The following is an 11,584-nucleotide window of genomic DNA, read 5'->3' as shown; positions in this document are numbered from 1 at the left end:
TGCAGTAAATACTAGAGCCCAAAGTCTGGTAACTCCCCATCTGGTGCATTAGGGCAAACTCATTCCCTGGGCAACCCATGTTTCCCTTTGGGATGCGCGCTGTCGGACCAAAACTTCCTAACGTTTACCAAAGTCAAGAATCTTACTATGGCAACTAGACCAACGATCTATACCAACGACAAGCGTAAATAGATTACGCAGCAAAGTCCTAGAGATCTCGAAGAGGCTAATGACGGGCTCGGATTGGGCTTCTCTGCACGTTCCATTTTTAAATTTCATATTTTTTTCTTCATTCCTTTTCAGTCCCGCATACAGCAGCGTACTAATCGAGAGTGATTGCTTTCATATCCATAGGCTCCGGAAATCAGATTCCCCTCTGCGCCACAGAAAAGAGCAAGCAGAGTTCATCAGTATTCCGGATATGCCAGTCCTGAAAAGGCTCCCGCCTGCTTTTCGACACGTGCATATCTCCTTTGGCCAAGCACCAGCTCATATGATTCTTTTTGCTCCCTTCTCAGGGGTTCCAGGAAACTATCCACAGTCTAGGCACAGCAACAACTGAAAGAGTGACGAACGCACTCGAGTGGGAGGAGAGATAGATAGTTGATAACGTCCAGATCTGTGGTTTGAGCTGTGAGGTTTGGCCTAGAGCGGCAGCTCTAGCTCCAGCACATAGCAAAGATGGGTGATTCATCCCCACTTTCCTAAAAAGAAAACAAAAACACAAAAAGATCAAAATCGAAAATGAAATACTAGTAAACAGAAGTAGAGAAAAGAATGGGCAGAATACTAAAAGAGATGATTGACGTCGATTTAACCTTCGCCTGGTTGCTGGGATCCAAACTCTAAGCGGCGCTGATCCTCGCTCCACCGTTATTTAGCCGCCAGATTAACTTAATTATCCGCCATTTAAGCGCCCGAACGTTTATTTTGGCGTCATTGGTCTGTATCGTCCCGGTATTGTGTCGGTAAATTACAGCACCTGACAAAGTTTCGCTTTACTTTCCAATTTGGTCAGTCCTACATAGCATTTTCTACAGTTTCCGCTTGCGTCTCGGCTGGCAATAAGGCTCGGTTGGAAGACTTAACCTACTAGGTAGGTTTATGAGCTATATCGCTAAGTGGAATTTGTGACCGCCATCTAAAACACTTGATATAACTTAATACAGGCATCTCAACCCTCGCACTATTCTAAACACAGGACGAGGGGTAGAATTAGGGGAATAATAGCTATAGGTTAGAGCACTAGATTAGAAATCTAGGGCCAGTTAGAATGGTTAGGCTCTGAAAAACATACCTTTCTTTATCCTGCTAAACAGTGAGACTGTGGATTATGTAGAGATCATGTGACATAACCTGACTTTGAACTGGACACGAAAGTGGAGAAGAAAAAAACATGCGTCCGCAGTTGAGCGCATCCGCCCACGGCCAGCTTGTTTGAAAGGTACGGAAGAAAAACGTGCAGATGACGTGCTTGATTAACGGACCTTCATCAAAATAGTACTTGTTGCATTATGTGTGGCCTAGACCCAACCGTTCCTCACATCTTCTATCTGCGAGAGTGGACGAAGTCATGATTGGTAAAGGAAAAACAATATCTTCACATAACTGACTAGTTAACAAACATCTTTCCTGCGGAATACAATAGAATGGCCAATTCTTCTTCTCTCCCTTTCTTTTCCATGCAAGAGGTTTCTCTCAACACCCTATGTACCTCTGACATATCCAGAAGAAAGTCGAATAGAATAACAGCCAGAAACATATAACGTTACACAAAATCAGCTGGTCCTAGTATATATTTGTCTTCTCTTATCTTCTTCTCTTCTTCTGTTCTGTTTTCATTTGTTCTCTTTCTTTTCTTTCCTTTATTTTTTTTGAAAACATTTTTGCTTTTTGTTCATTTTTTTACCCTTTATATTTCGTTCGCGCGAGATCAATTTTGAATTCTCGATGACATGGCCGACAAAAATCTATATTTTCTCCCTTTTAAGTCAGAGACGGATTTTCCACGTTCGCTATTAACGTACATGTACAGTGGGGAGGGAATGAGAAGAAAAATGAAGGAATACTAGCCATCCAGTCGGTTGCTTGTTCCTTGGTTTCATCAGCCAGCGTTGTACGCTATTGCACGACCATCAATTCCTTGTCGATGACATCGACGGATCCTCCGGCTCCTGAACTTTTTCGTTCCCGTCGTCTCCCGCCCTCTTATTTCCCTCACTGCCGCTTGAGTGGATGTCCGGTTTAAGGTTTGGTGTGCCCTGCTGGGTTGAGCTTAAATCGATAGAGGACTGATTTTTCCCATGGAGGCTTAGTAAATTATAATTAACACGGCCGACCCTCTCAGTCTTCTCACGGAAATTCTCAGAAAACCCCTCTCCCAGATCAGGATGAACTGTGTCGCGCCGGCTCGAACTAGGCTCTGTGTGCGACAAAGTTTCCTCAAGAAGCCCTGGGAAATTATCATGGTCAATCTGCTCCATCAGCTCACGGAAGCCCTTATCCATATCAACCTGAATTTCACCCATTGAAACAGTAACTGGTTGCTCTTGTTGCATTGTTGCCGCCACTCTACTAGCCAAGGCATCAGGCGTGCTATGAAATGGCATGCTCTGCCCTGAAGAAGTAGAGGTTAAAGGATCCTCAGTCCCCTCCATCTCCTCCTTTTTGGCGCTGTCCCAACCAGCAAAAAATTGCTCTAAGAGGTCGTCTAATGAGTCGGGAGGCAAAAGAAGATTGTTGGCATCCCTCGTCATTCCCTTCACGTTAGGAGCCATGCCAATACCATGGGTCGGTGCTACGGGCATACAAACAGGCATTCCAATTGCGGTTGGAGCTGGTGCGGGTGGTTGTCCAGATTCTTTCAAAACGGGTGAGCCTGGATGCGCCCCACTATTGCCACCCTGTGGCATGACCGGATGTGTAGGTATTCCATTCTCGTGGTTGCCGTTCACGGATGGGGCCAAGCTGTTGATCTGTTGTAGTGCTGAGGACGCACTCGCGGACATTTCAACAGATGTGGGTGCCATCTGGCATCCATTCGGCTGCAAGCCAAGTGGGACTGGCGGCACACCCCCAACCCTACTAATGTTCCCGATGACTGGAGTTATACCAGGCACAATAGGGGCCTGGAACCCTCCATTCCACCAAAACCCCGGTGGTGGGGGTGGGCAAGGAGATTTCCCTGTGCCAACCTTCCCCCCCCGTGGTTTACGCGGTTGCCCACGCTTCTTAGCTCCATATTTTCTGTTACCGCGATTATTCACCACGAACCTCATGCCGTTCTCCTTCTGTGGGTTGGAGGGTAGTTGTTGAATGTGAGCATGAGCTGGAGACGGTCTGTTTCCATGGGTGTGTTCGTTTCCGCTCACGTTTACGTTCCAATTAGCAGGAGCAGGATGGCTTGGAGCCGGACATCCAAAAATAGCCGGATAAGTGAATGTACCTCCTGCACCCGCAGTTAGCGCATCGGGACCTGGCGGGTTCCCAAACTTGGGACGTTGAACAGAGTGCACGTCGAGAATATGTGCAGGGGCGTCTTGATATAGAGGAATGGCTGGGGCTGGAACTGAGGCTGGCCACTGCGCTGTAGGCGCTCTTGTATCTATTCCATGAGTCTCGCAACTGCCCCCTGTATCTATTTTCGGATATGGGCTACGGTATGGGACGCCAATTTGCGCAGCAGCCGAATTGCCGTTTGGCCAAGGACCAGGGGTCGGATTATGGGCCACGCGATTCAGGAAACTATGATTGCTTGGATTTGCATGCTGGCCAGTGTATGTATTGCCCGTATTTTCAATGTCTTGATTATTGACTGGCTGAACACCACTGTTAACTTGCTTGTGGGATTGCCCATTGTGGAAATCGGGCTCAGTTGCATTTGGTCGAGGTCCGGCACCCATTCTGTTAGGATGCTGAACACCAGAGCTGATTTCATTCGATTTTGGCGGCATGATAAATCCGCCATTTGAAGGATTTGAATGAGACATGGTTTCAGAGGAAAATACGCTGCCAGGCGCATGAGCACCAGAGGGGGGAAATTGTGAGTTTTGGGATCCCGCGTGAACCTCTGGCTGGTATGCAGGCGTACCCAAATTAGCGAGAGCGGGATCGAAGGCTGGTGCACTGTGGTAAGGGACTGAAGGTTGACCGAATGCAGGAGTATTAACCGCGCCTATTTTGGTAACTGGGTTTCCCTGTGATATACTCTGGTTAGGTTGATAAACGTCAATTCGGTACATGCCGTTGGTTGGTGGACGAGGTGCAGTCCCCATGCCTCCAGGAAAAATAGGTTGAATTTGAGAGAGGGATAACCCGAAACGGTGATCAGGCAGTGGAGAGGTTTGGCCAATATGCGGGTGCAGATGATGGTTTCCAATGCCGTTATTTGTTGCTCGCGAGTTAGGGATAGGATGCCCTCCATTCATTGGTGGGACATCATTGGACTGAAGGCGGGGCGGGATAATTATCCCGTTTTCTACTGGAAGATGCTGTACATGCGGATGAGGCGGAGACAGATATTGTCGAGGAGGCTCAGGAAACTTTTCATAGGGACGTTGAGCCTCTCCACTCTGGTATGCAACCATGTTGTTATTCTGTTCAGGGTGGTTGCGTGCATGGAACATCTCATTGTGATAATTCCCCTGCATTTGGGGAGGAATTCCAGGATCCCCTTCATGAAGAAGTTGAGCTGTTCCATTTTGTTGTGCAACCATATAAGTACTCTGGTTATTTTGGCTGGGCACATTCCAGGTTTCATTGTGATGAGTGTCGGGCGTTCGTCCATGGAAATTGCAGCCGTTGCCGTTGCCGTTGTTATTGATGTCGTTATTGCTGTGCGTATGCCCATTGCCGTTGCTGACCGGTTGTTGGACCCCGAATGAAGGATACATGGGCGGAAGTTTCTGCATGTCACCCTGGCTATTCTGCAAATGGTGAAGCCCTTGCATCTCTGTATGCACATTGTTGGGCATTGCGGGATGTGGACAAGCGGCCACCATGCTACCGTTACTATGGCATTTGATACCCGGCATACCATTGGTGGAATCATCGTTAGAGGTGGACGGGTTGTTGAAGGAGTAGGGGCCAGGGTTAGTGTTCAGCTGGCCGAGGCCGCTGTTTGCCGCAATATCGTGTGGAAGGATTTGATGGTCGCCGTTGGAAGGCTTTTGAGGACTGGCACCTGGTGTCCCTGGCCAAGTGTATGATGTGCCAGCCATTTTGTCGTACGCTTCGATACTCCACGGGCTGTGGTCTTGTTGGGAAGTTTGATGTTTTTGTGACATATTGACACTAAGGTTTTATTGTCTATGTGCAGTATGGGGGTTTTTTGACGCGGCAAATACTTGTTAAATATGGGACGGAGAGCAGTTATCGAGTAAGTGATAGATTGGCAGACAACTCGTTTATTGATGTTGGCTGATAGGTGACGTATAAAGCACTATATATTGGAGCTTTCCTTGAGGAGGTGCAGGATGAGAGCGACTTGTGGACACACAATAGTAAGTTGTCTTGAAGAATTAGTTGGCCTGACTATATGGGGAGATAGCGAAAGATGCTAATGTGTGGGTGAAAATAATGGATGGCTAGATTTCAAGGATCTAGATGATGTTAAAGATGGTTTTTTTCTGTTGCATTCAAAGAATGATGTGTATCAGAAATCCCAGAGAAGACAAGGGAACCAAGATGGTCGGGTTTACCATGCGAACGAAAGCGGTTGTGATGGTGGGGAAAGGAGGAGGGAGGAAGGATAGGAGGTCAAAGAGGCGAGGAGAAGGGAGGAGCGGGGGACGCCACTGCAGTCCCCCAGCAGAGTCAGCGCAATACTGCAGACAAAGTCTAAATTCCAGGGAATCGCCCTGTGTCTTCGATATACTAGTTGAATGCTCGTCCAGAGGACTATTGTGCATATACCCTTTTGAACAAGTCGGCTGAGAGCTGAAGCTGTACATCTACTGTACATTGCAAGTTTCATTTAATGCAGTGGAAAACACACCACACTAATCCATTATTTACTACGAACTCGGGGTATCATTTGATATCTTACACCGTTTCTACAATTAGCTGGTGTGATTAGCGTTTCGCTGGGGTGTCCAGGAGACTTCACCATTGTATGGAGGTACATATCTCCCAATGGAAACCTAAGAAAAGGCTTGTTTACGAGCAGGAAGCGCATGTTCAAGCTGTAAAAGCAATAACGAAGTCTTCGGTATTCTCAATATCAACACCCATATAGGTTTATCAATAATGTCGTCATGATCAAACTAAGAATTTTCTGGAGCGTTTAAATTGACGCAAGCCAAGACCCTGCGGCGCTTGTTGAACCTAATCCCTTAGAAGCTCCGTATCACCCACTGTCCGTATGGTACAGTACCTTGTATCTAAAAATTACGGACAGCTCTTGACTGAGGTGATGATGTCATTTGGAAATTTGACAACACCGTGCAGAGTACTCTCTGCAGTTACATCGCTTTTCCACACCCACACTTCTAGACTTATATTATCTATATTTAATTGAAAACAAAGAGAGAGGTTCATTGTTTTCTGACAGTTTTGTATTCGTCTATCAGGTTGTAGACGAACAAGACCATTGTCCATATGTGTACCGAAAAAAAGCTGTAAACACCGGCATATTCCTCGGACAAAGAATACAGATACTGTTCAAGGAACAAAAGAAATCAATATTGTTGTTCCCCACCGTGTCAAGCAAATTCAGGATTATCAATTATCGCTACCATCTCAGGGCGTTCATAATGGGGCCATCTGCATTACATAGGACCGCAATATCTACTCAATAAGATCAGCAATTATGAGGGGTTTTAAGGTGCGAAGGGGAATTGCATGAATTATCACAATACTAGTAGGTACGAACATGTATGTATATGGAGTGTGAGATCCTTCCAGGATCCTCAGAAAGGACAGTGAATTCAAAGCGTAGATACATATGTTTTTGGAGCTGCGATTGCCTAATTAGTCATCACTATAAATAGACTAACCAGCATGGGATTAGAGCAGCTATTACGTCATGTGGTGACCTGGGGGATCAAGCAACAAATAAATCAAAAAACGATCCTCATCTATATCACTCCATCCTTAGAAGTTCTCTTCCACAATAAATGTCATCTTATTCGTGTCATTTATCATGGATACCTCCAGCACTACTAGCGGAGCTGAATGGGCACTATCGTCGCGTAGTATTCTCAGTCGTGCCGCGGCGAGTGTTGGCAATGATGCCGACGTGTTACTGAAGAATCCCTGGGAAGCCATAGCGCTGATCGGACATGCCTGTATGGCTGCTGTTTCCTTCAGATTAATCGGCTTGGATGAAAGTCACAGAATAGGTTTGTTGCCCTCATTTTTTTCTTCTTAGCCCCCACCCTTTCTGAGGAGCCAACTTAATTAAAACCGCCCGCGATAGAATCTCAGGAACCCTCATCGCCATTACCCAAGGAGTGGAATGCGAACTCCACATATGCCTTCACATATTCACATCCACAATCATCTATGCAGTTCTTGTTAAAAATCAGCCGACTCGGTGACAACGCAGTCATCTACGCGCTGGCCTTGGGGCATGACAAAACCACATCTTTCGATATACAGGTCAAAGACTACGTCTCCGAATCGTCCCTCCCATTGACAAAATCTACTGAGGAACTTACTCAGTTGCTCGAACAAGTGTTTATTTCTCTGTCACGGCTTAGTGATTTTATCACTCTGTTTAAAATCAATGTAATCCAGAAACTTGCGCCGGGTCTGCAAAAGGAGGGCTATGAAGATGACTCCTCCCTTAGCCGAGAACGGCAACAGGGAGAGGGGCAGGTGCACGAACTAAGGCCACCATTGCGGCAACCACGGCAGCCGACAAGTGATCCTCTAGCGGGCCCCCCACGTCGACCGCCGGTCCCAGCAGGTGATTTCCCTCCTCCTGGTTTTGAAGATGAGTACGAAATAAATGTTCCTCCACGCGGGTTCCACCCGCAGGGAACAGGCCACGAGCCAAGGCGACCGAATATTGGAGAGCGGGACCTATACCCTCCTGGTTTCGGGCCTCATGATCCACTGATACCTCACTTTGGACCGCAGGGCGGGGCCGGGGGCGGAGGCATGCATCCAACCTTTGACGATCCTATGTTTCAGCGTGTGGGTAGTAGGGGTGATGGTGATGAATACGATCCCCAAGTTCCCCCTGGCGCAAGGTATGACCCTGTTGGGCCAGGGGATGGACCACCGATGGGACGTGGTCGCGGGCACCACGGGTTTCCTGGGGCTCGTGGTGGGTTCGGAGGGGGATTTGGAGGTCCGTTTGGTGGCGATATTATTTAAGGATATGATGCATGGATACAGCGTGCTACATTACTGTGTGATGGCTCAATGCATAATGGTTTTACTGATATTTGTCTTCCTCTTTGAGCCGAATTTGTATATCCCATGTATGTGCTGTCCGTAAAAGAAATATAAAATTGACAGGTGAAAGGATCACAGTCTGGAACCTCTCAATAAACAAAACAATACTAGGAACTATGTTCAAGCTGCCAACTTAGCTAAATGCCGTTGCGCAGGATAACTCGGGATTGTACATGTGGCGCAGCGCCAACTCTCCAGTGGCTGGTGCACTTCTAACTGTGGCTCGACTGACTAACCAACACAACAAAAGGAAGGCCAAAAGAACGTAGTTATCGACGCCTGTCTCAACAGCTACACCTCTACCCGCTTCTCTCTCTCTGTAACAAAGCATTGCTACGACTTGACCGGCTCTCTTTGATCATTTGTTGATACCCATTGCCTCAGTTTTTACCCCCTCCTCTCTCCCCCTTGCTCCCCACGCACGCGCTCACCCTCGTCTAGCTTGTAACTTACGCCCCTCCATCCCCCATAGCCTTGTCTCTTCCCGCCCCCGTCCCTTTCTTCACCTAATGGACAACAAAATGGAAATCGACTCAGGACGATCGCCCGAACCTCACCACCTTTCCCCTGTGTCCGACCCGGAATCAATACCGACTCTGGATGGCTGGATTGAGAGCCTTATGACCTGCAAGCAGCTGGCAGAGCAAGATGTACAGAGACTGTGCGATAGGGTGAGTTTCTATAATATTTTCTGGCGAGAACTCAAAGAAGAACAGAAGTATTAGGGTATAGAGGATCGCTGGCCATAATCTGCGTCAGCTTTTGCGTGCGCTTTATGGGGGTAAAGTTAACGATGGGTTCTCATATTTAAACAGGCAAGAGAGGTGCTACAAGAGGAGTCGAATGTTCAGCCAGTGGTATGTATCCCTCCGCCTTTCCTATCTCTGGCGAAGCTTGCTTTTTTATCCTACCAGTGGTCAGTGGTGCAATGTTCCGTGTGCTGATCATCTGATTACTCTCACAGAAATGCCCAGTGACGGTATGCGGAGATATACACGGCCAGTTCCATGATCTCATGGAACTGTTCCGTATCGGCGGCCCCAACCCCGATACCAATTATCTCTTCATGGGTAAGAATGGCACGCTTGCGTTTCATTTCTTCATTTTCACATCGGGGTTCCTAACCTACAATTACTACCTGAAGGTGATTATGTCGACCGTGGTTACTATTCCGTCGAGACCGTGACTCTCCTCGTCGCTCTGAAGATCCGTTATCCGCAACGTATCACCATCCTCCGCGGCAACCACGAATCGCGTCAGATCACCCAAGTGTACGGTTTCTACGACGAGTGTCTGCGGAAATACGGTAACGCGAATGTCTGGAAATACTTCACTGATCTCTTTGACTTCCTGCCCCTCACCGCTCTCATCGACAACCAGATATTCTGTCTCCACGGAGGTTTGAGTCCGTCCATCGACACCCTGGACAATATTCGCTCGCTAGATCGGATCCAGGAAGTGCCCCATGAAGGACCGATGTGTGATTTGCTCTGGAGTGACCCAGATGATAGGTGTGGATGGGGGATTTCGCCGCGTGGTGCTGGTTATACCTTCGGGCAGGATATTTCGGAGGCGTTTAATCATAACAACGGATTGACTCTGGTTGCAAGAGCCCATCAATTAGTGATGGAGGGATATAACTGGTCGCAAGATCGTAATGTGGTGACGATATTCTCAGGTGAAACTCTCTCCCCGTCCTCCATCGTTCTGCAACTTGGGACTACATACTAACTCTTTCTGCCATACACCTACGTGTGATCAACAGCTCCAAATTACTGTTATCGTTGCGGAAATCAAGCTGCCATTATGGAAATCGATGAGCTTCTCAAATATACCTTGTAAGCCTGATCTTACCCATAATTCTACCTTCCATTCCATAGCTCCCGTTCCTGCTTTTTACTGACCACATTATCTTTAATCTTTTTCCCGGCTCTCCAGCCTCCAATTCGACCCTTGCCCACGCGCCGGCGAACCCATGGTCTCCCGCCGCACACCCGATTACTTCCTCTAGATAGAATATGTTCTCATCAAACGCAACAATGAACGCACTACGTGTTTATTCCTCGAATTTATATACTTATCGTCTTTTGTTCGCTCCTTTCTTCTCGTTTTCTTTTCCCTTTTTGTGCATTTTAGAAGAGAGAGGATGAAAATCCACAAAGAACGTCAAGAAGACAATTAATTCCCCCCCCACCCCTTCTTTTTTTTTTTCTTGTTTACATTTTGGTCCCTGTGCCGTTTGTTGCCTCTTTCCATATGTTGCAATTCAAGCAGGTTTCTACCTTATTCTTCCTCAATCTCAACATGGCAGGAGGATAAATCCCCATCCAAGGGCCGGAATCGGGATGGGAGCGGTATAGAGGTGTCAATCAAAAGAATGTGGATCGGAATCGAATGCAATGTGGTGAAGAAAGTGAAATGAACGGCGTACAGAGTTATGAGTTCGAGTACAGGTCAAATATGACGATATCTGTTATAGAAAGCTTGCGCTTTTCTGGTTTTCTTTCTCTCATTTTCACTCCTTTTCTCCTTTCTTGTCTGTGAGGAGGAGAATGGGGGGGTTTTCTTTCTTTCCGCACTTGCTTGTTTCGAAAAGGGGTGCAGACATGTGTGAGCCAAGGACTGCGTAGATGTTGCATTTGGTGTCAGGGGGGCGGAAAGGGGAAGTGGGTGTGTTAGCCGGCCCAGTTGCAGCTTTCAACCATGCTTAACTCTGCGAAGCATTTCCTTACAAGTTCTAATACACTCATCACTAGTCTCACCTTTTCTCCTTTTCACCACTCTCAACAGGAGGTTTGGGATGAGGTGACGGGATTAAACTAGAAGGTTAGGATTGATAAATCATAGAAAAATATTCCTCCCCCCCCCCCTCCTCCCGCGGGGCCCACACACACTCTTCCTCTTCTTCCTTTAGGACGATAGCAGCAAGAGATTAAAAATATTGCTGATATGTGTATAGCCTTAATGAGACTTGACACTAACATAAATCTGGGAGTATTTTGAACCTTGGTTAATGCCAAGTATCAAATAGTGTCGGAACAATCGGATGTCCGGATATTTACCCAAATACTGAATATCAAAAGAATATCGAATTGACTATGACAACTCTGATAATGACATGATAAACGGCAGTGACGTACTTCACCACTTTCTCGGTCACTTTGTACCACCACGCTAATTT

At 47.0% G+C, this 11,584-nt stretch overlaps 3 protein-coding genes across 3 annotated transcripts; 2 read left to right on the top strand and 1 right to left on the bottom strand.

Annotated features, from left to right (window-relative positions):
* Positions 1–2,135: 2,135 nt before the first annotated feature.
* Positions 2,136–5,219, bottom strand: HCBG_05867 (uncharacterized protein; the record flags this gene model as incomplete). The annotated part of the gene is made up of 1 exon (XM_045432916.1): positions 2,136–5,219. One exon carries the CDS (start codon positions 5,217–5,219, stop codon positions 2,136–2,138), a length of 3,084 nt encoding a protein of 1,027 aa, XP_045286084.1.
* A 1,866-nt stretch (positions 5,220–7,085) lies between these two features.
* HCBG_05866 (uncharacterized protein) lies at positions 7,086–8,472 on the top strand (the record flags this gene model as incomplete). The annotated part of the gene is made up of 2 exons (XM_045432915.1): positions 7,086–7,340; positions 7,418–8,472. 2 exons carry the CDS (start codon positions 7,142–7,144, stop codon positions 8,320–8,322), a joined length of 1,104 nt encoding a protein of 367 aa, XP_045286083.1.
* A 233-nt stretch (positions 8,473–8,705) lies between these two features.
* HCBG_05865 (serine/threonine phosphatase PP2A-2 catalytic subunit) lies at positions 8,706–10,882 on the top strand (the record flags this gene model as incomplete). The annotated part of the gene is made up of 6 exons (XM_045432914.1): positions 8,706–9,074; positions 9,219–9,260; positions 9,368–9,473; positions 9,548–10,081; positions 10,169–10,241; positions 10,342–10,882. The coding sequence occupies 6 exons, from the start codon at positions 8,925–8,927 to the stop codon at positions 10,412–10,414; spliced, it is 978 nt and encodes a 325-aa protein (XP_045286082.1).
* Between the last annotated feature and the right edge of the window lie 702 nt (positions 10,883–11,584).

The sequence above is a fragment of the Histoplasma capsulatum genome (genome assembly GCF_000150115.1).
Source record: "Histoplasma capsulatum G186AR genomic scaffold supercont2.8, whole genome shotgun sequence".
NCBI lineage: Eukaryota > Fungi > Ascomycota > Eurotiomycetes > Onygenales > Ajellomycetaceae > Histoplasma > Histoplasma capsulatum.
The sequence above is the reverse complement of the archived record's forward strand: the minus strand, read 5'-3'. Positions and strand labels throughout refer to the sequence as shown.